The 26,132-nt window shown below is 42.5% G+C and overlaps 1 protein-coding gene, 1 long non-coding RNA gene and 1 other non-coding gene across 6 annotated transcripts in view; 1 reads left to right on the forward strand and 2 right to left on the reverse strand.

Moving 5' to 3' along the window:
- The window catches only part of LOC147998334 (uncharacterized), a 95,025-nt gene extending 70,340 nt beyond the window's left edge, over positions 1 to 24,685 (reverse strand). Inside the window, exon 1 of the long non-coding RNA XR_015646687.1 lies at positions 24,504 to 24,685. This is a non-coding gene — a long non-coding RNA (uncharacterized LOC147998334). The remainder of the gene's footprint in view (positions 1 to 24,503) is intronic.
- LOC120099514 (small nucleolar RNA SNORA40) lies at positions 8,265 to 8,390 on the reverse strand. Its single transcript, XR_015647242.1, has one exon. It is a non-coding gene; the product is annotated as a small nucleolar RNA SNORA40 (small nucleolar RNA).
- The window catches only part of Pls3 (plastin 3), an 86,927-nt gene continuing 84,476 nt past the window's right edge, over positions 23,682 to 26,132 (forward strand). The window contains 1 exon segment of one of the 4 annotated variants that reach the window (NM_031084.1): positions 23,682 to 23,757. Coding sequence is in view for 2 of the 4 variants with exons in the window: in XM_087600850.1 (XP_087456976.1) it covers positions 24,438 to 24,441 (4 nt within the window). In the remaining 2 variants the exon portion in view is untranslated. 4 annotated transcript variants of the gene reach the window in all.

The following is a 26,132-nucleotide window of genomic DNA, read 5'->3' on the forward strand; positions in this document are numbered from 1 at the left end:
CCAAACTTGAGTTCTCTGGAAGAGTAGCCAGTGCGCTGAACTGTTGAGGCATCTCTCCAGCTCTCTCCTTTGCTTTTCAATTCTTTGTATATTCTTCACAGTTGTCTATTGAACATGAAACTACCAAAGTTTTTCGCCCACTCTGTGAGCTTCCTCTTCATTCAGTTGATTGTTTCCTTTGCTATACAGAAGCTTTTAAGTCTCAGGAGTCCTTGTTTTTCAGCTGTTGCCCTTAGGAACTAAGTGAGTGGAATCCTAGCCAGAAAGTCCTTTCCTACATCTATGTCTTGTCAAGTGTTGCCGAAATGTTCTTAGAGTGATTTCATCCTTTTTACAGCCTAGCTACTTTACTTTTCTTTATTTGATCTGGTAGTCTCTATTTCTGACCCTGTCTCTCTGTGTCTCTCTCCATCCCTGCTGTTTCTCTCTTATTTTTCTCACTATTTATTCATTTATTTATGTGTGGAAATATTGCATGTGAGGGCATGTATGTACCTGGCGTGCACCATGTCAATATCATAGGGATATAAAATTACCTAGGATATTTAAAAGGCCATCCTCAAAATTCCAGTAAAGAAAGCTATTCCAGAAAGAAATCTAAAATGCTCCAATATACCACATTTTAGAAGAAGAGACGTTGAGACAGGATCTTAAATTGAAGCCTTAGGAGGCCTTGAATTTAACACAATCCTCCTGTCTCTACCTCCTCAGTACTGGGCTTATGCTGCCACTAGGCAGCAAAATGGCATTACTTAAAGTAACTTTCCAAACAGGCGTCATAAGAGCTAAAATATAAAGGAAGTCATTGGATTCCTGCAGTCCTCAGGAGATGGTTGGTAATGGTTCTTTCACTGAAACAATATTGTTTCCATCACAAACCAAAACCGATGTTGCAAGAGCCTCTGTATTAAATAAAATGAAAGGAAACAACAGTTTGGGGTACTGTGCTCTAAGATGTTGGTTCTTGGATATATTTAATTTGCTTAAAGCCACTTCTTCGTAATATTTGATGTGATCTGTAATGTAGCATAGGGAAAATTGGATGTTAACATTCTATTTTCTGGAAATTTTACTAAAATTGTGCTTGTCTAAATTCCATCTAGTGGACAGATGAGAATCTATCATTTTGTTTTTGTAACAAGTAACCGATATGACAAAAACTTTTCATTGAAATTCTTACATATCTCACTCTTGTATAAAATATGACCTGCAAATTAAAACTCTCCACTCGTTTCTTTCTAGTTTTCGTGGTGGCAGTGGTGGTATTGGCTCGCTTTGTAGCCCTTGATAACTTTAAACTCCCAGTGATGCTCCTACCTCAACCCCCAAATTCTAGGAATACAGATATGCGCTGCCATACTTGACTGCTTCTAGTCTTAGTAGTACAGAAGCAAGAATATCAGTATTCCTGACCAGGTAGAACACATTTTTATTTTGCTACTTACTAATCGTTTTACTTGCTCTGAAACCTGAGAGTTTTATTTGATGAAGAGAAAACTCCAGGAGTAGAATGACCACAAAAGAAGTACATGTTATTATACAGAACTGACAGCAGACTAGCTATGCGCGTGGTGTTTTAACCTGTTTATGTTGCTCTAATAAATCATCTTAGGCAGTGGTTCTCAACCTGTGGGTCACACACCCTTTGGGATCACATACCAAATATCGTGCATATCAGATATTTGCATCGTGATTCATAACAGTAGTAGAATTAGAGTTATGAAGTAGCAATGAAAATACTTTTATGTTTGAGGGTCACCGCAACATGAAGAACTGTGTTAATGAAGGCTGAGAACTACTGTCTTAGGGTAACACCTATGATTTCTGAACAATAGCAATTTGCTGGTCACAGTTCTAGGAAGTAGGACATCTCAGGAAGATGAAGCAGCAGAAGACAGACTATACAATCATGTGAAGACTAGCCATTATATATGATGTAGGTAAGTGTCCTCATGGCAGAGACAAGACAGTCACCATTCGCAATACCATTCACAGGGGCTTCCTCTTTTTGAACAAATCACCTCGCAAGTACCTGAGTTTTCAATACTATCATCTCGTTAACTAACTTTCAGCACTTGAATGGACAGTGGAGAAGTTACTAATATTCAGATTAGAGCATGAAATAAATATGCTTTGCTAAGAACATTACTGCCTATGTGCAAGCTACTTTTCCATGGAAGTAAGAAGATGAGATCGTAAGCAGTTTCTTATTCATGCTTTATTTCATAAGATTGGAGTCCACCAATGCTTCCTGTAAAGTCCTCTGGCTGCAATCATGGGCTATGTAGTCAGACACAAGACAGAGTCAAAGCTTCTATACAACCCAGGATTTGTTTCACTATACAAATTGATCTTGAGCAAGAGATACTTAGTCTATTAGTTCATGTTATTTTGTTGATTTGGAGTGATTTTTTTCTTTGAGATGGGATATCCTTATATAAGCCTAGTTGGCATGAAACTTCCTATTCAAATCAGGATGACCTTTTATCAATCCCCCAGCCTTTGCCTCCAGAGAGCTTAATGCTTTTTTTTTTTTTTTGGTCTACTTGTTCTTATTAATTAAAAAATAAATCTTACATTAATTATTTGTTCTTTTTTACCTCTGAAATACCCTATATTTTAATGCCAACACCTTGGTAATCAGCATTTAATGCAGGTGGACGATTGATACTAACAGTCCATTCAGACCCAAGCGTGGAACTGAGAAGAGAGGTAAAATCCTAAGTACTGTTATAATTTGTGCTTTATTTAAGGTACTACACCATTTTGTGGGCTAGAAGTGCTTGCATAGTACAGTCCATGCATGCTACAGCATGAATCTACAGGTCAAAGGAAATTTACAGGAGTCTGTTCTTTCTGCCATTGGAGTTCCACACATCAAAATCATGTCACCAAGCTTGGTATCAAGTGCTTAAAGTCACTAAGCCATCGTACAGGCCCTGCCCATTTGTTTCTGAGATAAGATCTCATATAGGCCAGGCTAGCCTCAGAATGTCTATCATTGATGTTACATGCATTTAGTTTGTGTGTGTGTGTGTGTGTGTGTGTGTGTGTGTGTGTGTGTGCGTGTGTGTGTATGTAGATACATAGATATGAACACAGAATGGTGGAGGAGACCTTGTAGAAGTCAATTCTCTTTCACTATGTGGGTTTCTAGGATCCAACACTGTTAGTTAAGCTAGGAAACAAATATCTATACGCACTACACCCTAGAATTTCTATGTAGCCAGGTAGGGCATTTGAGTCTCCCCTGCCTCTATGTTCTGGGATGCTAAGTGCCCAGATTATGCATTGACAGTGATCAAAACTAGCATTTTGTTGTGCATGCTAGGCAAGCACTCTATCAACTGAACTATATCCCAAGCCCTATCACTGCACTTTCAGGCAAACTTACTATATAGCCTAAGACGGCCCAGAACTCATGATTGTCCTGCCTCAGCTTCACAAATTCTGTGATGATAGGGGTGCACCACCATGCAGGATAGAAATTTCTGTATACCCTATTTTTCTCACCTGAGAATAGGAATAATGTTTCTAATAGGGGAAGAATGATTACCATTAAACATTGCAATGTTTACAGAATTGTAGACAGAGCTTGTCATCTAGGCACATAGTAATAATAAATAGTGATGACAGTTGTGATTTGCATTTCCTCTCTGGCAAAATTTTACCAGTACATTTACATTGTTATTTAAAAGTGAAAAAGAAAAGGAAGCAGATGGCCATCTGCCAATTTGGTGTTGAAGATTTTAAATAAAAGCAAAGGTGCTCATTTGGATTTCATTAACTAATTATAGTTTGCTTTGTTGAAGCAGACTCTTACGTAGGCCAGGCTGGCCAAGAACTTGCTATGTAGCTAAGGATGGCTTTCAACTTCTAATAGACCCCTATGTGCCTCTTGAGTGCTGCTGAGATTGCAGCTGTCTCTACTATTCCAGGCTACATTGTTTTCATTTGTTTGTTTTGTTTTATTGTTGGCTTGTTTGAAATAGGGGCTCATTAAACAGCCCAAGCTGGCCTGGATGTCAATATGTAGAAAAGACTGTACTCAGAATCATGGTAAACCTTCTGGTCTGAGACCATAAAGGGTTGACAGTAGAAGCATGAGCTCTAATTTTAATTTGTTTCCTATCACGATCCAGTTCTTACATAAACACCCCTTAGGAATACTAATTTGTCTGATTGTAATGAAAAATAAAATTGGGAAATTTTCAAGATAGATGAATCTGAAAAATATTAAGTGGGGTGATCTAGACTCTGAAAGACAAAAGTTACATTTTATTTCGAAAGCAGATCATACCTCTTAATGAATATATGCAAGCTCATAAATGGGTATGAATGTGACCATATGCTATGAAGGTGGAAAGGGCACCCTTGAAGGGGGAGGAGGGGCGTTTAGGAAGGGAAGGAGAGGAATGTGACACATAAGAAAAGAAAGCAGAAAGGAAGGTGTGGGGAGGACACAAAGGGAGGAAGGGGAATCAGGGAGATTATGTACAGTGGAAAATAAACTCAAACTTTGTTTCAAAATGGCATCATGAAACCGAATACTTTGTATACTCGTTTTTCAAAGAACATCTAGGAACATATAATTCTGGAGCCAGGAGCAGTGACTGCAATCCGATACTCAGAAAGCTGAAAAAGGAGTGCCTCTGTACATACAGGCAAGCCTGAGCTATCTAGTCAGCAAGAGATCATCCTGGGCTACACCATGGAGACCATGTCTCTAAATCACAACAGAAAAACAAACGTAAAAAAAAAGAACTAGAAAAATAAAACAACTCTAATCTGGATATCTCACTAGGTGATAGAAGTCGTCTCTATGCCCAGCCCTTAGTTAGATCCCCAGCATCAAAAAAAGAGCAAGGAATGAAGAGCATTCTATCTGGATGGTCTTAGCTCAGATCATACTGAGCTAAGCAGAGTGATAAGATAGAGTGGCCAACCCTAGAGGTACCGTCACCTGTTACTGCTTATTCTTATCAGAACTTGGACTATGACACAAACGCACGCTTGCCTACTTTATAAGGATGCTTCTGTGTTACAACACGTGAATCCTTAAAACAGAGTTTATATGACCTGTATGCAAGGAATACTCGGAATGTATGGGCTGGGGCATAGCTCAAGGGGAGAACATTTGGCAACCATTCCCCAGAACCTGGAGTAGTCCCTCCTACCAGCACAACCATCATCTGGGAACACACACAAAAATTCCATTCCTTTTTAGACAAACACTGACGACTCCTGACATAAATATTTCATAGTCATCCGATCTTATTTCATATGCTATTCTTTCTTGAGGATTTCAACCTGGGTTTGATGGTCCTTTTACTTTCAAGTTATTTTTATTGTTTTTAGTTACGTGTGTGTGTGTGTGTGTGTGTGTGTGTGTGTGTGTGTGTGTGTGTGTGTTCCAGCCTATAGAGAAAGACATAGTCCCCACACTTGGAGATGGAATCACAGGTAGATTGTGAATCACCCAGAGTGGGTGCTGAGAATTGAACTCAACTTTTCTACAAGAGCAATGATATGCTCTTAATCACTAAGCCATCTTTCTTGCCCATGTTTATTTTTTATTTTAATTTTATATGGGGGTGGGTGATAGCTCACTCGGTAACATGTTTGCCATACAAGCATAAGGACCTGGTTTCAGAGTCCTAACCATTCGCATTGAAAAGCTGGTTCCCTCCCTCCCTCCCTCCTTCCCAGCTTCCTTTCTGCTTTAATGTCTTATGTGTCATATTCCCCTCTTGCCTCTTCCTAAATGCCAAGCCCCCCCCCCTCCACCATCATGGTGGTTAGCAACTACTTACTAAAGGGTCAGCCTTTAAAGCATGCATATGAGTAACGTTATCCAAACTGAACAGATTGAATATATATATTTAGGTATATATGTGGGATGTCAGGAGGCAGAGGCAGGAGGATCTCTGTGAGTTCAAGAGAAGCCTGGTGGACATGGCAAACAACAGTCCAGCAGGGCTACACTGTAAAACCTCTCTCAAACCAACCAACCAACCAATCAAACAAACAAACAAACAAACAAACAGGCATCAATGGAAGGAGAGGCCCTTGATCCTGTCAAGGCTTGATGCCCCAGTGTAGGGGAACGTCAGGGCAAGGAGGTGGGTGGCAAACAAACAAGAAACCTCTAACACACACATACACCACCACCATCACCACCATCACTACCAACAACAACAATTAAAGAAAATGAGGTCATAAATTTGAGAGGAAGGAAGAGGTACAGAAACATGAGAGAGGTTTGAGGAATAAAATTATGTTTAAAATTTGCCTTAATTAGAGTTCTGATCATGGCCAAAACATAAATTGGAGATGAAAGGGGTATTTAGCTTAGCCTTCCATATCAGTGTTCGTCATTGAGGGAAGCTGGGGAAGGAACCAGGAGCAGGCTGATGCAGAGGCCACAGAAATGTGCTGTTTACTAACTTGCTTCTCATAGCTTGTGCCTGCATTCTTATAGAACCCAGGACCACCAGCTCAGGGATAGCTCCACCCACAATGGGCGGGGTGCTCATCCATCAATCACTAAGAAAATACCCTACAGGCTTGCCTACAACAAGATCTTATGAAAGCATTTCCTTAAGTGAGATTCCTTCCTCTCAAATGACTTTAGTTTTTATCAAGTAAAGAGCACAATATTATAATCTCAAAATACTAAAAAGTAATTTTTGGATTGTGGTGGTGGCACACATCTTTAAGTCCAGCACTCAGGAGGCAGAGGCAGGCAAATGTCTGAGTTCTAAGCTAGCCTGGTCTATAGAGCAAATTCCAGGAGAACCAGGGATACACAGAGAAACCCTGTCTTGAAAACCTAAAAACAAAAATATGTCCTTTAAAAGATATGTGCACGACAGAGATCTGGGATAAGGGAGGTACCCAAGAATCAATGCGGGTGACCCCAGCTGTGACTCACTACATTGGGGATATGGATCCTGAAGAAGCCACCTGCTGTAGTCAGATAGTAACACCAGTGGAGTGATAGAGACACCAAACCACACACAAAACTTTCAATCCAAAATTTATCCTGTCTTAAAGACATTCAGGCACAGGGGGATAGAGCAGACTGAGTGAATGACCAACCAATAACTGGCCCAACTTGAGACTCATCCTATGGGCAAGTATCAAGTTTTAACACTATCAATGATACATTGTTATGCCTGCAAACAGGAGCAGGTTGCCCTCTGAGAGGCTCCACCCAGCAGCTGACTCAGACAGACCCAGACAACCACAGCCAAACAGTGGATGAGCTTGGGAACTCTTATGGAATTACAGGAGGAAGGACTGCAGGGGATAAGAACTCCACAGGAAGACCAACAGAGTCAACTAACCTGAACCCTTGGGGTTCTCAGAGTCTGAACCACCAATCAAAGAACATACACGGGCTGGACGTAGGCCTCCCCACACATATGTAGAAGATGTGCAGCTTGATCTTCATGTGGGGCCTGAACTGGAGCAGAGGCTATCCCAAAAGCTGTTGCCTGTTTGTGGGCTATGTCCTTCTATCTGGACTGCCTTGTCTGGCCTCAGTGGGAAAGGAAGTGCCTTGCCTAATATTACACAGATTTGAAATGTCATGGTTGGGAGATAACCAAGGGGGCCTACCCACTGAGAGGAGAAGGGGAAGGAGAGAGGGAAGGAGTGTGGGAGGGAGGACTGGGAGGGAGGCAGTGAATGGGATATAAAACAAATAAGTAAAAAATTAAATTTAAAAACAGCTTTCAAGCATTTAAATGAAAAAAATCTGTGTACACTGGCACCTACTGGTAAGCTTGGAGAGAGAAAGAGAGAGAGAGAGAGAGAGAGAGAGAGAGAGAGAGAGAGAGAGAGAGAGAGAGAGAGAGAACCCTACTTACTCCTCACTGTCTATCCAGCTAGTCTAAACCCATGAGAGCTCATATCTATCAGGAAAAGTAAGATGAAAATGACACAGAGGATGAACACTGACCTACACACCGATGTACACCCACACAGAAACATGCACTCATGTGTGCACATCCACACATAGGTTTTTTACTACTTTGCCGGCCTTAGTTAAAAGCATGTGGCAGTTCAACCACTAACTAGGAGTGATCTAACCGTAATACTGCTCAGTGTGTCCAGGGGAGGCTGTAGTAGGTAGACAGCTTTTCCTTCTGCTTGCATCCTTGTACCAAGTTGAGGCCATATCAGTGGTAAACAACCCAGCCAGCACACTCTGGGTGTCGATTTAACCAAGGCATGTCTCTTTCCTTTTGTTAAAGTATCATGTTCCTTTTATATGTATCAAAACTCTTACTGAACAATGGGTTCCGGGTTGCAAAGGAGGATTTATTTTTGCACCTGTCTTTCATTCTTTTGTCCAGCAGTTGGCAAAAGCACACACAAGTGCTACCAAGAATTGTTGCCTGCCAGGGGGTGGGGGGTGGGGGTGGGGGGGTAGGGGTGGGGGTGGGGGGGTGGGGGGTGGGGGGGTGGGGGTGGGGGGGTGGGGGGTGGGGGTGGGGGGGGTGGGGGGTGGGGGGGTGGGGGAGTTCTTATAGAAAGCCTTCTTTGACATTTTCCAAAGACATTTCCTCTCGGGTACTTAGACCAAATATCCAATTAACTTTATAAACACAAGTTATATTTTAAATCCTTGAACTAGTTGTCATGTGGTAATTAAGACTGTTCTAAAAATATCAAAGAAGAAACCTGTCATCTTTTTGCTATCAGAACTCTGCTTCCAGCTTAATTTAAAATAATGTTGTAACATTTATATTAAATCTTACTCTTGGTAAACTGAATTGACTTGTTTTTCTTTCAATAAATGCCAAAGAAGGGATCACACTAATGAAAAAAATGGACTATGTAGCTTCAAAAGCCCTTTTGATTTCTATGAGTTTAGTCTCTTGTGGTCGCAGACCCTCTACTGGTTTTCTGCATCATGGTTTGTAGCTGCATTTTGGTTTTCCTTGAGCCTGAGCTGTCTAATTGCTCCCCTCCCCCTTCTTCCCTCCCTGTCTCCCTTTTTCTCTCCCTTTTTACAGATTTATTGAGATACAATTCATACACCATATAGTTCACTTCTTAATTCTATAATTCAATAAATTTTTAGTCAATTGATAAACATATGCAAACAACATAATCTATTTTAGGATCTTTTTTTCATTAACTCTAGAAGGAACCCCTACCCCATAAGCTATAATTCCCTATTTTGCTCCAACTTTTCTCCTCTTTAGCAATCATTAGTTCCCCCTCCCCCTTTTTGTATATCTCATGTAACAAGAGTCATATAATACATAGTCTATGTAACTGGCTTCTTTGTGTTAGCTTAGTGTTGCAAGGTTTTCTATTCATCCAATGTTGGCAATGTCTCTGCTTTTTTATGTCATTTGCATATTTAGTAAATACAGACCCAAATATTGAAACGAGCATTTTTGGAGGAAGAGTAAATTGTGATAGCATTTTTAGATGGTGGTATATTTTTATCTCTCTCTCTCTCTCTCTCTCTCTCTCTCTCTCTCTCTCTCTCTCACACACACACACACACACACACACACACACACCCTAAAACAAGAAATTCACCAAAACGTGATCTAACTGTGCTCAAGTGTTAAACAATGAAATATAACTGATGAATGGTTCCTGTTTCTTTAAGAGCCTGCTTAGTGATGTGGACCCTGAGAATCATCGTTATGGGTTTTAAAATGTACTTTACAATTTATTCTGAAGACTATTCACAGTATCTCTAGCAGACCTTTCTTTACTGAAAACCTCAAATATTTGAAAGTAAAGCTCCAATGAAGTTTTCATGATGAATATTTCACCAAAAAAGAATACTTTATAACCTAGATGTTACAAGATGATGAATAAGGACTAACATGTTCACCTACCTCAACCTCCTTGCAAGTTACAATCCTGTTCATGCTTATTCTAAAGCCAAAATATTATTTTAATCCTACCACCTAGAAGATTCAACAAGAAGTAACATCTTGAGTTCCAGGATAACCTAGGCTTCAGTGCAAGACTGGATTTCAAAAAACAAACAAACAAGGCCAGTAAGATACCTCAGCTGCCTAGCCTAATGATGACCTGAATTCCATATCTGAAATCATGTTGAGAGGAGGAGAACCGAGTCCTGGAAGTAGTAAACTAAATTCCATAGGTAGTCATTGTGTGTATGAACTAGAACGCACACTTGCTCTCCTGAGTAAACATACAGAAATAATTAATCACACATATTCCTAGTAGATTTTGGATGGGTTGTTTTGTTGACCACAGTGGTGAGTTGATAAAGAGAACGCAATTTTCATTCTGATGCATTTGGGCTGCTTAATGCAACCCGAAATCTGGACAGAGTTAGCAATGCAATAATAATAATAACAACAACCACTATTATTACTATTATTATTATAAAATAAAACCATTCTAAACATAGTGACATATGTCTTTAATCCCAGCACTCAAGAGGCAAAGAGAGGAGGATCTCTTTGAGTTCTAGGCCAGGCAGGGCTACATAGTGAGACCATGGTTTGTTTGTTTTAAAGTTTAAAACCTAAAGATATAAAGATGAAAGTAAAATGTAGTATGTGACAATTAATTAGATAGACATCATGAAATAATTAATAAGGCTATATCAAAAGCACCACAACATTTATCTAAATAAAAGGAAAATATTCTGTAACTTGGTATTAAATGACTGTAAGACAAGAATGTTTTGTTTCTATAGTAAGGATAGCCAATATAGTCCCCACCCAACACTGGAAATCTGTAGAAGTTTCCTGAATTCCAGTGGATGCTAAGGTTCCTTATAGAAAATGCATTTGCACCTAACCTATGTGAATCCAACACTGTTCTTTAAGTCATTGGCACATGACTTAAAATACCTAATACTATGTAAATACCTGGGAAATGGTAGTTGTATTATTTAGAAAACAACATTGACAAAGAAAAAAAGTCTCTATGTGGTCAGTAAAAGATAAAATAAAAAAATATTTTTTTGGCCACAGTTGACTGAATCAGGAGGAGGCCTGCTACCCAGGGTAATTTATCTTTTCAATAGATTAAATAGATCAATCTTTTTACCCATTGATGTTATCAGGGGTCCTTTATTTTGGGCAAATCCTTAGCTTTTGTTTTGCAGATAGCGACCTAGGAGCCCTGAAGGAAAGCCCAATCCCCAAAACACAACTCAAACCCCCTTTTGTTTTCTTCCTAAGAAGACCTTTTTACTTTTGCTTCTTTTTAGCCTTTAATGCTTTACCCATTTTGCAAACCTCCTTGAGCCTCTCCTCACAAAGGACCCACTCTCGTGGGGGTTTCAACCCTATTATTTTTATGCATTGTTTTTCTGATCCCCACAACACGCCTTTAATATGTTTTTATCTTGAACTGTTTTCTTATTATTTCACTTGTGTTAATCTTGCCATTGGTTTAGTAGTAGATAACTAACTCCTTGTGCTCTGCAAATATTCTTTTCCTATGCTGCTTAGGATAATTTTAGGACAGTACCTAACAGGCACTTTATTTTTTTTTCATTACCTTAGATTACTTTATTATATCATTACGAATTACATTTTTTTTGCCCACTGAGAGAATAGTTTATTCTATCTCAAGATTAGTTAAGATTATTATTTTTTTTTATTAACTTGAGTATTTCTTATATACATTTCGAGTGTTATTCCCTTTCCCGGTTTCCAGGCAAACATCCCCTCCCCTTCCTTATGGGTGTTCCCCTCCCCACCCTCCCCCCATTGCCGCCCTCCCCCCAACAGTCTAGTTCACTGGGGGTTCAGTCTTAGCAGGACCCAGGGCTTCCCCTTCCACTGGTGCTCTTACTAGGATATTCATTGCTACCTATGAGGTCAGAGTCCAGGGTCAGTCCATGTATAGTCTTTAGGTAGTGGCTTAGTCCCTGGAAGCTCTGGTTGCTTGGCATTGTTGTACATATGGGGTCTCGAGCCCCTTCAAGCTCTTCCAGTTCTTTCTCCCTAACAGACACTTTAATAGTGATAGATGGTATTCACGCACTCATTCATTCATTCATCCATTCAGGTAGTTTATGGAGAGGAATGCTTTGCCCAAGCTGGACTCAAACTCTGATCTCTCCTACCTTAGGGCTCAAATAACTGAACTCACAGGTGTGTGTTGACATGCCGAGCAGCAAGTGAATATTTTAACATACAAGGAAAACAAAGGGCACAAGGACATTTGATCTCTTTTCCCTCAATTTATTTACTCACTTTACATCCCAATAGCAGTCCCCCTCCTCTCCTCCCAACCCCACCCTCATATCCCCCTCTCCATTCCCACCTCCTCTTTTCCTCTAAGACGGGAAGACACTCCATGGGTGCCACACTTGAAATTTTAACATACCCAATGATGGACAGTGACTTCCTGTGAAGCTATAGAGTATAGAGCTAATGTTGGTTTACAATGCTCAAATCCTTTCAAATACATTTCGATGACTTTTGCTTTCAGTGGAATTCTGAAACAGCTGTAGATAGGTCTCACTGACTTCTTTTTGACAAAGTCTTTGTGATACGACTGCTCTTCTCAGCGGACATTCGGACTCAGAGCAACCTTTACAGCTAGAAAACTATTCCCTAAGTGCCTATTCAAAAAATTAGCATCCATATTCACATATGTGTTTATTTTGAGTTGGAAACATAAAAAACAATCCTCACTAAGCAATGGGAATGCTTATAGAAATTTTTACTCCCTGGTTCAAAAATTTAAAAGAGGGGGTTGGGGATTTAGCTCAGTGGTAGAGCGCTTGCCTAGGAAGCGCAAGGCCCTGGGTTCGGCGGTCCCCAGCTCCGGGAAAAAAAAAAGAAAGAAAAAAAAGAACAAAAATTTAAAAGAACATCTCAGGGCTACCAAGATTTTCTCCTTGACCAATATTTTAATTACATGAGAAGCAACATGTTAAATAGAAATGTAGAATCAAAGGTCAGTCCAAGGAACAAATTCATCATACAGAGAATACAATTATTATGTAAAACATAATTTTTAAAAATAATGAATTCTGGCTTGAAAATAAATTATGAGGTAGATACAATAAGTTGACAATTAAGGCTCGTACTGGGATTAGGGTTAGAACTCAAAGCCTCAAATTCAATGCCTAGTAAACATGGATCACACACACTCACACACATACTCACAAACAGACATATATACTGACATACATACACATACACACACATACATACACATATACACACATACACATGCGTACTCACACATACACACACATACTTACACACACATACTTACACACACATACTCACACATACTCATACACACACATGCACACACATACTCATACACACACATGCACACACATACTTACACACATACTCACACATACTTACACACATACTCACACATACACATGCATACTCACACTACACACACAATACACACACACACACACACACACACACACACACACACTGTTGGGGTAGAAATCTCAGCTTGTGTCTGGACAAACCACACCAGGCCAACATGGTTCCATGAAGAAAGGTTTAATGAAAGGACAAGACAAGGGAAAGGGGAGAGAGAGAGAGAGAGAGAGAGAGAGAGAGAGAGAGAGAGAGAGAGAGAGAGAGAGAGAGAGAGGAAGAAGAAGAAGAAGAAGAGGAGGAGGAGGAGGAGGAGGAGGAAGAGGAGGAGGAGGAGGAGGAGGAGGAAGAGGAGGAGTAAAAGAGGAGAGGAGTAGAGGCCTGCCATGAGCACCTAGAGGGAAGGGGGTAGGGGAATGGGGAGAGAAGGGACAAAGCAGGAAGAGGGAAAGAGTAAGAGAGAACAAGAGCAAGAGCCAGAAGGTGAGGAGAAGGCAAGGAGCCCCTTTTATAGTGAGTCAGGCATACCTGGCTGTTGCCAGGTAACTGTGGGGGTGGAGCTTAGACAGAATGCTAACACATACCAACATACATACATACACACATTCAAACACACAAGCATACTCATAGTCATACATACACACACTCACACATGTACACACATACTTATAAACACACACACACACACACACACCATATAACTTTAAAACCAGTTTGATATTGAGCTGATCAAGATTCTTTTAAGATTTTGTCATATAAAGTTTGTGGAATCAAATCACATTGTGATAACATATAAAAAGAACAGTACCATTTTCTTATTTTATTTATGAGTTTTAAACTTTTTAATATTTATTAATTTATTGCAGCAACAGGGGGTGGCACATACCTTTAATCTCAGCACTCGGGAGGCATTGGAAAGTGGATCTCTGTGAGTTCAAGGACAGCTAGGTCTATAGAGTGAGTTCCGGGACAGCCAGGACTATACAGAGAAACCATATCTCACCACCACCACCCTCTGCCTCCCACAATATAAAAAGAAAAAAGATTATTGTGTATGTCATGAGCTCAGTGGTTTGTGCTATAATATGCCCATAGAAGTCAGGGAATATCTCTCCTTCCACCATGTGGGTCTCAGGGAGCCAAGTCACGTTGCTGAACTTGGTAGCAATCACCTTTGCCATGATCTTGGGCCATGATCTTGCCAGACATTTTTTAATTAATTATTCTTTATATTTTATTTTGTTTTGGTTTTTCAAGATATGGTTTCTCTGGGACTAAAGACAAGCACCATGACACCTGGCTAATTAATGTATATTTCATAATAAAATAAAATATAGTAATACAAAATAAAAACTAACAAATACATCAGAACAGAACAAAATAAACAAACAGACAAGAACCCTGGGAGAGTGTCTGAGAAAAACTTTGACCCCTAACCTGTGGACTGGATTGAAAAGGTTGGGAGAATGGAAATATAAAAGTAGAAAGGTCAAAAGAAAGGTCGAGTGGACAGAGTGAACACCTAAAAAGATATTGGATCCTTTTTTTTTTAATTTAGAGAATACTTTATTAGTTTTTGTAATCAAACCCACGTATATAAGACCTTACATATTTAATACAGTGTGTTACCCCTGTACAAATGGAAAAAACTTAAGTTCAACATTTCTAGACCAATATGGCTGTTAATTTCTGTACAGTGCCAACTCAACACAGTAAACGGGGATACTTTTTTCGAAAGTTGACAGCACAGGTAAAGTTTCAAAAAATTCAAATTATATATCTGTATATATATATTTATATTTATATAAAAAGACCAATAATAGCAGTGTGTTATGCATCAACAGCAGCAACAGCTTTTCCAGGTTCTGCAGTCATCTGAACAAAACTGTAGAGACATCCAGCACATTCCATTAAAAAAAAAAAGTAAAAAAAAAAAAAAAACCGAGAAAACAGCACAGTTCTGTTACTCTTGTGGTACCTGGCACCATTTTTTTTTAAAATTAGCTTCTCAATCATCATCTGGAAAGAAAACATTCTGAGCAACATCATTAAAAACAGCTCTGATAAAGCACGGTCACTACTACGTATCATAAAGCAGGTACAAGCTATTTTACATCCACAGAGGTATGATACAGTACTGTCCTACATCTATAATACTAGAGGATACAATTTAAAAGGCATTATTTGAGACTTGATTCTACTTTTCCAGCAGAGGGCCCAAAGGATGGTGTGACACAGCTTTGTAAAGAAACATACTCTAGACAGGATTTCCTTTCACTAGTGGCACACTTCTAAGGGTTCATTCTCTCCATGAATGTCAGCTAAAACCGTTATTAAAAAAATGAAATATCCCTAGAACAAAACCGTATAACCACCGGATTCACATGAAGATGACCTAGTGGAGACAAGCTGGACCTCACCTTACCAACAAGCTATCAAATCTGTTATGTTAAAACAGTGAGACCTCCAAGGAAGGAGATGCCAAGTAGTGCTTCAAAGCTTCGGACCACAATCAAACACAGCATCCTTTTCAACAGAAGCAGAAGCTCATCTGAATATGCTCATGGATGCTGACATCAACATTTAATCATCTCCTCACTCATCCAGGAAGAGGGGGAGATCAGTTACTACTGTACTTTATTGTGTTCAACCAAATCACCATGTTACAAAAATAGCAAGCTGCCATAATAAAAAATAAGGCTCCTCTATCCAGCACCAGATAGCATCATTTTACTTTCAAGCCTAGAAATTGCACACTTGTATATAAACCAATCAAAGATGAGGATTGAGAGTTCATCTTGGTGGATTTTTCCTTTGATGAATATGAAGTGTCCTTCCTTATCTTTTTTGATGACTTTTAATTGAAAATTGATTTTATTTGATATTAGAATGGCTACTCCAGCTTGCTTCTTCTGACCATTTGCTTGGAAAGTTGTTTTCCAGCCTTTCACTCTGAGGTAGTGTCTGTCTTTGTCTCTGAGGTGTGTTTCCTGTAGGCAGCAGAATGCAGGGTCCTCGTTGCGTATCCAGTTTGTTAATCTATGTCTTTTTATTGGGGAGTTGAGGCCATTGATGTTGAGAGATATTAAGGAATAGTGATTATTGCTTCCTGTTATATTCATATTTGGATGTGAGGTTATGTTTGTGTGCTTTCATTCTCTTTGTTTTGTTGCCAAGACGATTAGTTTCTTGCTTCTTCTAGGGTATAGCTTGCCTCCTTATGTTGGGCTTTACCCTTTATTATCCTTTGTAGTGCTGGATTTGTAGAAAGATATTGTGTAAATTTGGTTTTGTCATGGAATATCTTGGTTTCTCCACGTATGTTAATTGAGAGTTTTGCAGGATACAGTAACGTGGGCTGGCATTTGTGTTCTCTTAGGGTCTGTATGACATCTGTCCAGGATCTTCTGGCCTTCATAGTTTCTGGCGAAAAGTCTGGTGTGATTCTGATAGGTCTGCCTTTATATGTTACTTGACCTTTTTCCCTTACTGCTTTTAATATTCTTTCTTTATTTTGTGCGTTTGGTGTTTTGACAATTATGTGACGGGAGGTGTTTCTTTTCTGGTCCAATCTATTTGGAGTTCTGTAGGCTTCTTGTATGCCTATGGGTATCTCTTTTTTTAGGTTAGGGAAGTTTTCTTCTATGATTTTGTTGAAGATATTTACTGGTCCTTTGAGCTGGGAGTCTTCACTCTCTTCTATACCTATTATCCTTAGGTTTGATCTTCTCATTGAGTCCTGGATTTCCTGTATGTTTTGGACCAGTAGCTTTTTCCGCTTTACATTATCTTTGACAGTTGAGTCAATGATTTCTATGGAATCTTCTGCTCCTGAGATCCTCTCTTCCATCTCTTGTATTCTGTTGGTGAAGCTTGTATCTACAGCTCCTTGTCTTTTCTTTTGATTTTCTATGTCCAGGGTTGTTTCCATGTGTTCTTTCTTGATTGCTTCTATTTCCATTTTTAATTCCTTCAACTGTTTGGTTGTGTTTTCCTGGAATTCTTTCAGGGATTTTTGCGATTCCTCTCTGTAGGCTTCTACTTGTTCTCTAAGGGAGTTCTTTATGTCTTTCTTGAAGTCCTCCAGCATCATGATCAAATATGATTTTGAAACTAGATCTTGCTTTTCTGGTGTGTTTGGATATTCCGTGTTTGCTTTGGTGGGAGAATTGGGCTCCGATGATGCCATGTAGTCTTGGTTTCTGTTGCTTGGGTTCCTGCGCTTGCCTCTCGCCATCAGATTATCTCTAGTGTTACTTTGTTCTGCTATTTCTGACCGTGGCTAGACTGTCCTATAAGCCTGTGTGTCAGGAGTGCTGTAGACCTGTTTTCCTGTTTTCTTTCAGCCAGTTATGGGGACAGAGTGTTCTGCTTTCGGGCGTGTAGTTTTTCCTCTCTACAGGTCTTCAGCTGTTCCTGTGGGCCTGTGTCTTGAGTTCACCAGGCAGGTTTCTTGCAGGGGAAAAGTTGGTCCTACCTGTGGTTCCAGGGCTCAAGTTTGCTCGTGGGGTACTGCCTAAGTCCTCTCCGCGGTGGCAGCAACCGGGAAGATCTGCGCCGCTCTTTCCGGGAGCCTCCGTGCACCAGGGTTCCAGATGGCGTTTGGTGTTTTCCTCTGGCGTCTGGATGTGCATAGAGTGCAGTCTCTTCTGGTTTCCCAGGCGTGTCCGCCTCTCTGAAGGTTTAGCTCTCCCTCCCACGGGATTTGGGTGCAGAGAACTGTTTATCCGGTCTGTTTCCTTCAGGTTTCGGCGGTGTCTCAGGCGCAGGGGTCCTGCCGCCCCTGGGCACTCCCCACGGGAGCCCAGATGCCTTATACAGTTGCCTCTTGGGCCAGGGATGTGGGCAGGGGTGGGCAGTGTTGGTGGTCTCCTCCGCTCTGCAGCCTCAGGAGTGCCCACCTGATCAGGCGGTGAGGTCTCTCTCCCACTGGGTTTGGGAGCAGAGAGCTGCTGCGGGCCGGGATCCGCGGGTGTGGGACTTCCGGTAAACACAGGAAGTGCCCGGTCCTAGAGGAATTTTGCCTCTGTGTGTCCTGAGTTCACCAGGCAGGTTTCTTGCAGGGGAAAAGTTGGTCCTACCTGTGGTTCCAAGGCTCAAGTTTGCTCGTGGGGTACTGCCTAAGTCCTCTCCGCAGCGGCAGCAACTGGGAAGATCTGCACCGCTCTTTCCGGGAGCCTCCGTGCACCAGGGTTCCAGATGGCGTTTGGTGTTTTCCTCTGGCGTCTGGATGTGCATAGAGTGCAGTCTCTTCTGGTTTCCCAGGCGTGTCCGCCTCTCTGAAGGTTTAGCTCTCCCTCCCACGGGATTTGGGTGCAGAGAACTGTTTATCCGGTCTGTTTCCTTCAGGTTCCGGCGGTGTCTCAGGCGCAGGGGTCCTGCCGCCCCTGGGCCCTCCCCTACGGGAACCCAGAGGCCTTATACAGTTGCCTCTTGGGCCAGGGATGTGGGCAGGGGTGGGCAGTGTTGGTGGTCTCCTCCGCTCTGCAGCCTCAGGAGTGCCCACCTGATCAGGCGGTGAGGTCTCTCTCCCACGGGGTTTGGGAGCAGAGAGCTGCTGCGGTCCGGGATCCGTGGGTGTGGGAAGATATTGGATCCTTTAGTGAACTTCAGGGAAGACAGAAGGAAATGCTTTCAAATCTTTGTGATATTGATTTTAAGTTATTTATCATAATGCTGAGATGGATAGAAAATTGGAATCAGAAGGACAGAGGTAAAAACATTTCAGTTATTGATTTGCAAGGTCCTAAGAGACCTATATGTAGCCGGTCCCTTACTATTGTTTTACAAGAATAGACCCATAAAATTCCCATTACCTCAATAAAGATTCGGTGAACTTCTCTGTACCTGAGTACTTTGTAAGGTGCTGTTAGGATGAATTAGAGCCAATAACCTGTCTGTAAGCAGGGGAGGGGACACCAAAGATCATCTGGGCGGGCTGATTTACATAGATAAGAAAACCATCAACTTTAGGTTACCTCTGTGAACCATCCTTCCTGTGTTAAATTTACAGTAAAGTGGCATAAAGGAAAGCAGTCTAAATACATCTCCGTGCAGCTCCTTAGATCCAAATGCTGAACTTTGAAATAAAAGGAAGCTTTGCTATATCTTTGGCTATCTTCACTCTGCCCATTACAAAGGAGTTCTGCCGGGGTTAGACTGTTGGGCTAGTCAAACAGGAATCTCAACTACAATCCAAAAGTGTGCTTCTGGGCAAAAGGCACGCATTATCTCTTGGAAAGTTACTGACATAATGAGGTAGCACGGTTTTAAAGTATGCACTGCTAAGCTGCCATTAAAGGGTGATGTTTGGCTGAGGGGTTTTTTTTTTTTTTTTTGACCGGAGGAGGAAGGTTGTTTTGGTGCTGGGGATTAAACCCAGTGCACTAGTCCATGTGGGCAAGCATTCTACAACTAAGCCGCATCCCCAGCCCAACTGGCTGAACTTTGAGATCTTTAGTGGTAATGGAAACTATTTATTAGTAGAAATATTTTTTTGTTTTGGTCTGGGAAGGTAGCTCACTGCCTGGCAAACTTGAGGGGCAGAGGGAGAGAGAGGGAGAGAAAGGGAGGGAGGAGGGAAGAGAGAGAAAGAGAGAGAGAGAGAGAGAGAGAGAGAGAGAGAGAGAGAGAGAGAGAGCATAGCTCTGAAGATGGCGCATTGGATAAAGCTCTTGCTGGTGGAATCAGCAAATACCTGAAAGTGCTGGTGGCCGCCTATAATCCTAGTACTCAGAACACAGAGGCAGGATCCCTGGGAAAAGCTGCCCAGGGATATTAGAGTATTCTGGTTCAGCCAGAAACCTGCCTCAATAAATAAGGTTAGGGTAATGCAGGAAGACCCCTGAGGTACATTTTAGGCTTCTATATCTACATCCTTGCAAGTGAACCGAACCACCACAGGTGAACACTCATACTTACACACACACTGCACACATATACTCAGAAGAGGGACACAAGGTGTGTGGCACCATCTCTTTTTTTAAATATATAATTATACTTACCTCTTTTTTTCCCATTAATTTATTTATTTATACACTTTACATCCTGGTCACGGCCCACTCCTTCCACACACACCCCTCACATATCCCTCCCCAATCTAGGGTAGTGCCATCTCTTAAAGAATGCTACCTGGGGTGATCCTCTGACCTCCAGACTCACTGGCATGTGTGTCTGGAGGTCACACACACACATTCGTATGAGTACATACATACACGTTCACACATAGACATACAAAAAAATGAACAGGAACAAAATGGTGTTTGCTGTGTGTTATTTTGTTTTGTTTTGCAGGGTCTCAACTATCCCAGGCAGGCCTTGCTTACTATGTAGCCAAGGACGACCCCCAGCCCCCTGCCTCTGTCTCCTAAGTGTTGACATTTCCAGCAGAGGCCCAACCCAGGGCTTACCCCATGCTAGGCAAACACTTTACCAACTATACTGTCTTCGGCTAAGTAAGCTTTTTGTTTGTTTTACATTTTGAGAACGGTTTTTCCTTCTGTAGCCCAAGCCGGCATCTGCCTCCTGAATGCTGGGATTATAGATAAGTGCAGGCATTCTACAGTGCAGAATTATTACATTATGCCTTGTTTTACTTTACATTTAATCAGTCAATTAATTAAACATGTGCTTATGCAGGACTCATAGGGGCTCACAGAGACTGAAGTAAAAATCACAGACCCTGTATGGGTCGAAGCTAGTTCCTCTGCAAACATTTTATGGTTGTATAGCTTGGTGTTCTTGTGGGACTCCTAACAGTGGGATGTGGGCTGTCTCTGACTCTTTTGCCTGCTCTCGGGAATCCTTTTCCTCCTACTGGGTTGCCTCATCCAGCCTTGATATGAGGATTTGTGCCTAGTCTGACTGCGTCTTGTTTTGCCATGTTCAGTGGGTATCCCCCAGAGGCCTGCTGGGAGGGGGAAGGGGTGGGGAGGGACTGAGAGGGGTGGAGGGAGGGGAAACTGCATTTGGGATGAGAGAAGAATAAAAGTTCTGTAAAAGGTGTTTCTGTACCTGTAAGTGCAATCCACTCATGAGGTGAGAATATGTATTAGAGGACACCTTCCAGACTTGGTCCTCTCTTTCCACCTCACGTTTCTGGAACTGAATACAGATAGTCAGGCCTTTACTTATGGGGCCTTCTTATTGGCCCTCTCTGCCTTATTTTAAATTCTAGAACTAGAAAACCACGGGAAAATGGAATACATGCTACACTTGAAAAACTCACCTGTACTGGAAGACTGTTGTTACTCCCCTGATAAATTAGAGATTCTACCTTAAAAGGAGGCGGGGACTATTCACTAGGGACTGGCACAGGAAAAGTCGCAGACGTAACCTTCCCTATTTAGTGTGTCCAAAAATTGTGAGTAAAGTGTGCCAGTGACCACACCAAGCCTTTGGGCCAATTACTGAAAACTAGGACTCTCCTTCGGGAGCCTCCTAGAATTGTGCATGGCAATACTGTGCATGCTTTCCCCAGACTACATCAACATAACAGCTATGTACTGTCTCTGAAAAGCATGAGTGCTTATTCATTTCTTGCTCACCTTTCTGTGCCTTTTGTAAGGTCTCCTAGTTGGCTAATCATTGACTAATATTTAACAAGGCTTTTCCCCAGTGCCAAGTATTTCCCTGCTGGTCTAGCCTCTAGGCACTTGTGCACCCCTCCCATATTTAAGAAGGCCTAGAATTCACTACAAGCCCTATGCTTCCCTATCATTTCAGCAATCCTCCTGCCTCAGCTTCCTGAATACTGGGGTTACAGATATAAAACTACCATGTCCAGAGCATGTCCAGAGCTCCTCTATGAAAACGTGTAATTATAGGTTCTAGATATATTGTGACAAAACATATATTATTTAAATTAATTCTAACTTTATACTTTTTATAATAAAATCCTTAAAATAGTTCATAGATCACACAACTTTTAGTAGTCAAATATGAATTGCATTTTTATTTATGTGTGTGTGTTTGTGTGGGGGGTGTGGGGGTGTGTGGGTGCTGCCCATATTCTAAGGCACCTGACTAGAAGTCAGAGGACAGCTCTCCCTTTCCACCCCTTGGGTCCAGGGATGGAGTTCGTGTGGGCAGCTGTGGCAAGTGCCTTTTCACACTAAGCTGCTTTGCTGGCCCTTGCATTCAATTTTTAAGCTCCTCTTATTTTGGGATCCTTCTCTGGCATATGTACCATGGAACTCACCTGAACTAACTGTAAATTTTTACCAAACTTCCCAAGCAGACTCTTCCTGGACAACAGCAGCAGCAAGAACAACAAGAACAACAACAACAACAACAACAACAACAACAACAACCTGTTTAGGGCTGGAATGCTGCCAAGCAGGAAGTACTCAGGACTTTTCTACAGTTCTCTTATAAAACAATCTAGTCAGGGTTCAGGGGGACACTTTAACTTTGGCCCTCCAGGCTGATTTTGGAGCTAGGATGAGCCAAAGGATTGAAAAACAGATACAGAGGGGAACCGTGTGACAGTGGCAAAGGGGCAGAACTGTGGGTTTCTAGGAAGGTGAAAGGAAACCTCATGTCCCCCAAATTGTCTCAGGGAAAAGGACAGGGAGGAGACCCCAAGCACTAGCGACTGCTCCAGTGCAACCCAGTGATTTCTACCACTTCTTCCTTCTCTCACCCACTTCTTACTCCTCTCCTCCTCTCAAGGACAAAGCTACCAGACAAGTGATTTAAGCCAACAATTCATTTGGCTGGTGCCAGATACACAAGGGCCTTTCCCTGACTCTGATGAAATGGGTGTGTTGGCGCTAGGTCGTTATTCCAGTACTAGATTGTTGAGCGGAGAGAACGCCAATTTGAGGCTACATAGTGTGATCCTCTCTCAAAACAAACCAAGTAAAAACAAAGAGACAGTAGCTGGGAGGTTCCCCCCTCGGAGTCCTTTGGTGCCAGGTCTGAAGAGATCAAAATGAAGTACTATACCTTCTTAATAAAGAGAAAAAACGACACTGTCACACCCCGCCCCCATACCTGACTTAAATGGGCGACATGCTCCGAAATTCCCAACTTTACAGTCATTTCAGTAATGTTTTTCGAAACATGAATTCCAAGCCAAGCACCTTGGACTTACTTCTAAGTTCTTCCACAAGGTAGGGAATGGAAAAACAGGCTCGCAAACACAGAGTTCCAGTCCCCATCCCTCCTCAGTGCCCATCCCTGCCCTTGCCCGGTCTCTGGGCTCCCCACCCAGTTGATGTGACAGGCTCCTGGCCCAATCCCCTTCCTGGTTCCCAGGCCACTGGTGAACACCACCAGAGCCAATGGCTGAGGCCGCAGGGCGGAGGGGGCTGGCGAGAGGGGAGGGAGCGCTGGCTTTAGAAGCACAGCTGCAGAGATTCCTAGGGGCAGAAGTTGTCTGAGAGCTTGGTCGGAAGCAGTAGGGCCAGATCAGCGACTCTGCGACTTTTACGTAAGTGCTTTGCAGCTCCGAGGGCTCGAGGGGAGCCGGTTTCCTGGGCGTGGGGAAGAGTGGGTCCTGGTGAGAGCATCTCCCGGAACCTCAGCAGGAACGCGCCTTATACTAGGGGGCGGGGGTTGGGCAAAGGGGGAGATCGAAGAAAATTTCTTCTGGAGTCCGAGGCTCTACTCCCGAGCGACCTTCGCCACCGGGATAGGTGGGAGCTCCAAAGGGTTCCCGATTACCACCCTCTGCCATCACTTTTTCTGCTCTTCGTTGTGACTACTCTCTAGTTCCTCCTAACTTGTTGCCCACCACAGGCGGAAGGGCTTAAAAGCCAACCCTTACCCAGATTCCCTAAGGCGGCGACCACCCCTGAAGTGGAAACCCTATGCCTAACTTCCCTCAGCCTTCCTTTTCTGGCTACTGCCTTTCCTCAACCCATCCCTCCCTCCCTCCTTCTCAGCCACTGGGAAATGCCGGAGCCAGCAGCCTAGGTCATCTCCCGCTAGTTCCCATTTGCCCGCTCTAGGTGACCTGGCTGGTTCCTGAGGACCCCGAGGCTCCCAAAGGGGCGGGACGCGGAGCGGGTGCGGTGGCCCCTAGGAGGAACCTGGCCTCTGCCGCCCACCTTCCGCCCGCTCCCCTCCCCAGCCCTAACACGGAGCTTCGGGACCGCGCTGCGACTCCCTATGAGTAAGCAGTTTTTTTTTTTTTCCTTTCGGTGGCAGAAGCTCTCCAGGCTAGCCCAGAGGTACCTTTCGGTTCTTTCCCCAAGCAGCGCCCTGGCGGTCAGCTTGCGTCCGGATGACTCTGGTTGTGGAACTCAGAGCTAGGAGCAGGGCGGCAGCACCGCACCGGGACCGCTCTGGGATCCTTGGGAGGCTGAGCAGAGATGGTGGCTGTAGCCCTGTTCCCAGACTCAGCTGCACTTGCCTGTGTTTACTTTTCTCCGCCAGCTTACTTTAGCGACCTAATGAGAGGCCTGGGGACGCCAACTAACCCTGCGGTCGCCAGTCCCAAAGTTGCTGCTGCTCCACTAGGTCAAGTGCTGACGGTCCCGAACCTCCGCCTGGCTTCAGGCCCTTGCTTGCTTTGCTGACAGTTTACATCCTGAAGACTCACTGTTCACTTGAGCCATATAACTACACCAGAGGTGCAGGTCTAGCTTGGATTTAAACTGGGGCGCCTAGTCACATTAGAACCAGACCTGAGGGATGTTTCTTCCGTCGCCCTTCCTCTTAGGGATAATGTAGACAGGGTGAGGGGCTTGGGTGGTTATGGTAGGTGGAAGATGTAGATGAAGTTAAAAAAGACCTACTGAGCAGTCAGCCTTTACTCCATTTCAAAATCAAAATGGGTTTGGGAGGCTAAAATTGAACCCGGAGATGCAGTTTACTGTGAATTGCAACTTAATGGCCGAGGTCCCACACATGCCAATTGGCATCACGTGTCTTAAGTCTCTGATGCCCCTAGGGTAATGATCACATGACCTCTTTTGACTTTAAAACTGGAATGCAATGGCTGAGGCCCATATTCCCCAAACTACGAAGCTAAAAGTGGAGGGGGGGCGGGGGCGATGTGTGTCAGCTTCCACTGAAGGGTTTTCTTGGATTTGCCTGAGGGAGCAGAAAGTGATCTGTTACTGTGGTTTTAAGAAAAAGAAAATGAAGCAGAATATTAAAAAATTAAAAGAGCTGCTTTTGAGACAAAGGCTTCAAATGTACTGAATGTTGTGACATACGTCACTGTTTCCCAGAAATTCCACATTCCTTTTCTAAATTTTAAACATCGTTTTAAAATCATCTTCTAAGAAAGCTAACGTTTAACTCATGTCCTATTTCATCCCTAAATGACTAGTTTTGAAGCAGTATCCCACTGATAGTGTTAAAAAATAGACCATCTCTACCCTTTAATCTGGCCTATACTATCCTCAACTTCGGGCGTCTATTTAAAGGTGGCGAACAATTCCTCGTGTAAAATTAACTCTCAGTTATCTGTTGTTTGGAAATAATTGGCTCCGAAACCACACCCAAACCTACTTGATAAGAAATTTCCAAAATTGCTTGGGTTTTGTGCTAAGTAGTGGTTTGATGAGAAAGAAGACTATGAAAGGACTTTCCCATATTCTATCCTATATTGGAATTGCGTCTGGGGAAAAAGTGGAGGTTTCACTATTGAGTTTATATATTGTCAAGTAAGAAACAGTGTAGAACAGCCACATGTGCTGGTGGCAAGTGATTGTAGTTGCAGCACTTGGGAGGCTGAGGCAGGGGCATCAGCTGTCTAAAGTCAAGAAGGACTTCGTGATAACCTGTGTCAAGCAATCAGTGTATGAGTTAAGGAAACAGAGAAGTGGAAGAAAAGAAAAGGAAAGGGAAACACGT

The sequence above is a fragment of the Rattus norvegicus genome, chromosome X, assembly GCF_021556685.1.
Source record: "Rattus norvegicus strain SHRSP/BbbUtx chromosome X, alternate assembly SHRSP_T2T, whole genome shotgun sequence".
Lineage (NCBI taxonomy): Eukaryota > Metazoa > Chordata > Mammalia > Rodentia > Muridae > Rattus > Rattus norvegicus.